Source organism: Mizuhopecten yessoensis, unplaced genomic scaffold, assembly GCF_002113885.1.
Source record: "Mizuhopecten yessoensis strain PY_sf001 unplaced genomic scaffold, ASM211388v2 hete_36118412, whole genome shotgun sequence".
Classification (NCBI taxonomy): Eukaryota; Metazoa; Mollusca; class Bivalvia; order Pectinida; family Pectinidae; genus Mizuhopecten; species Mizuhopecten yessoensis.
This window is the reverse complement of record NW_018484211.1, coordinates 1-2,980: the sequence shown is the minus strand read 5'-3', so window position 1 is coordinate 2,980 and position 2,980 is coordinate 1. Positions and strand designations below refer to the sequence as shown.

General features: G+C 35.8%; 1 protein-coding gene across 1 annotated transcript; it reads right to left on the bottom strand.

Annotated features, from left to right (window-relative positions):
• Nucleotides 1–294: 294 nt before the first annotated feature.
• Nucleotides 295–2,067, bottom strand: LOC110444413 (calmodulin-like; the record flags this gene model as incomplete). Its single annotated transcript, XM_021488793.1, has 3 exons — nucleotides 295–814; nucleotides 1,501–1,743; nucleotides 1,924–2,067. Coding segments are annotated over 3 exons (416 nt in total), but the record flags the coding sequence as incomplete, so codon positions are not given.
• Between the last annotated feature and the right edge of the window lie 913 nt (nucleotides 2,068–2,980).

The window sequence follows — 2,980 nt, the reverse complement described above, 5'->3', positions numbered from 1 at the left end:
TCACCAAAAGAGAAAACTAAGGCTTACATTGGCGTGCCCGGTTGCCTTCAGTTTGGAAGCTTCATTTTTCTTAAGCTTGACTGGAAATGCATAAAACAAATCAGTTGAATATTAAAATGTTCACTACTGTGTCTGCTGACGTCTTGAGACATGACGTCATTTCAGTATGTTTTGAAGCTTGGCATAATGCTTTACTTTTCAAAAATACCACCAGATCACTGTAACTTTTCCCAAAATTTCAAAATTGTTTTTCTTTTATTTCTTAGTTATGAGCAAAACAACCAAACGACTATGTAAGTTTTCAAACAATTTTATTTATTTGTGGTTGTCGCACATGGATGAATGAAAAATGTCACCAAACCCTCTAAGGATAGGTTTGAGATTAAAGATAATATGAGGAACAAAATAAGGAACATTTACTGCAGCATCAACATATAATGTCAAACTCATACTCAAATGACAATAACAGGAACTGAGGAAATAACTTCATCAATTTCCGTCTTACATTCGGATGTTTTGAGGTATGATAAATATGTGTATCGCCGAGTGTTATCAGGTAATTTGCAATGATCTGAAATGTTTTGAGTGTACACAGTATTCATCCTCTCCAACATCAAACCGTTACCACCTTTAGATATCAAGATTTTCCAGGACTAAAGAATGTCACGAAATATATCTATAAAACACATGGTTGTAGTTTTCACAGCACATTGAACGGCATAACGATGAATCACGTTGTCTACAGTTAACACTTTAGTGAGGATAGTATTTATGTGCGTTGGTCTTCAGTTTCCGGTCATCAATTTGACAAACTCTGGAATAAAGATGACATCTTACAATTTACATTAATTTGTACAGCTTGAATAATTAATATATATAATCCACGATTAAAATCAATGCACGGCAATCTAAATTAATAGTTCTTCCTAACAAATCTGTGAAATGTCTTTCATGACTTGATATTAAGAAATTTCAAATGAACTAATTCAAAATAGATATTTGTTAAAACAATCATATATGTAATTGAGATATGATGCAGGACACATCCTTCAATTTTATTTTACTAGTGAAATAGCAGTCTATCAACAATGAATTTCACACTGTAAAAAAGTGATATTTTCACGGCCGCAGAATAAGCGTGGTTTTTGTACATCTTTGCTACGTTTACTAAAGTATCAGTTTATCTGCACAATTTATACCATTTATAATAGCAAATCATACCGAATGGTAGCAGAAAACGGAATAACGAGTAGCATATGCAAAGAGGCGCGAGACATTGCTGGCAAGCAAGACGTCATTAGCATATGGTGCCAGAAAATATATAAGATAATACGTGTTGTTGAAACTACAATTATGTAAATGGTTATGACAAACATATACCGCGCAAATCTTTTAAGAAAAGATGCAAGTCTAGCGTTTGGGGGTTCCTTATTAACAATGTTAAACGTCATTGTGCAATATTTATCATATTAAATCTCTTATAAAACTACAGCGTCATACCTTTGTAATTCACTTTACCATCATTGTTAACGTCCGCTTCGTTCATCAACATATCAACTTCCTCGGTGGTAAGACTTTCCCCAGAGGTGGCTACAACACTCTGTAGTTCGTTAGCAGTAAGGAAGCCATTGCCATCTTTGTCAAACAGACGGAATGCCTCTACCAGGCCTGTCTCTATGTCTGCTTCCTGTAATCTCTTCGCTACGAGATGGAGAAACTCGTCGAAATCTATGGAACCGTTTCCTGAAACAGCACAACACATTCGTTTTTTTTTTACAAATCTAGCATATCCAAGACGGTATGTTGATCATGACGATATATATCATCAAGGAAATACATATCTTAGCGGGAGAACTAGGTAGTAAGCCAAGGAAATAGTAAAATACCAACAAAGGATAACGGAACACTGTTGTAATGTCTTACCGTCACTGTCCACTAATGCTACCATATCGTGGATGTCGGCATCGGTAGGGTTCTGGCCCAGAGATCTCATCACAGTACCTAGCTCCTTGGTTGTTATAGTTCCATCTCCATCACTATCGAATAACAGGAATGTCTCCTTAAATTCTGTATTAGGAAAAAAGGCAACCGTTTAAAAAGTCCGCAATTAATTCCATTCATTCATATGGCCAGTATAACTTTTTTGTACATCATTTCCTCGTCTTCCAAAAAGGGCAAGTCGGACGTAACATATATTTATCGTTTACTTTTGCCCTTGAAGAAGGCCAGGAGGACGAAATATTGGGACTGAGAGTGACAATTGTTTAAAATCATTTTATTTAGACAAAATTCATGTTTCCCTATTGCTTAACAGGTAAACGCACTGGAAATATCTTTTCACAAAAGTCAAAATAATGCTACTTGAGAGTAATGTTTTAAGGCAAGGAAATCTCGATCGTCTACCGGATCATAACATGTCAACTGTTACGATATGATATGATTTATCTTGTAGATAGGGTGTCTACCTGTTATAATTAGTATTAGGGATGATGTCTACCTGTTATAATTAGTTATAGGGAGGATGTCTACCTGTTATAATTAGTTATAGGGAGGATGTTTACCTGTTATAATTAGTTATAGGGAGGATGTATACCTGTTATAATTGGTTATAGAGAGGGTGTCCACCTGGTTTATTTAGTTTTATGGAGGGTGTCTACCTATTAAAATTAGTTTTAAGGAGGGTGCCCTCCTGTTATAATTATTTTAGGGGGGGAGGGACCTGTTATAATTGATTTTAGGGAGGGTGCCTACCTTTTATAGTTAGTATTAGGAAGGGTGTCTACCTGTTATAATTAGTATAAGGGAGGGTGTCTAACTGTTATTATTAGTATCAGGGAGGGTGCCTACCTGCTTTTATTCGTTTTAAGGAGGTTTCCAGCCTGTAATTATTATAAAAAGGGGTGATGTCTACCTGTTATAGTTAGTATTAGGGAGGGTGTCTACCTGTTATAATTAGTATCAGGGAGGGTGCCTACCTGTT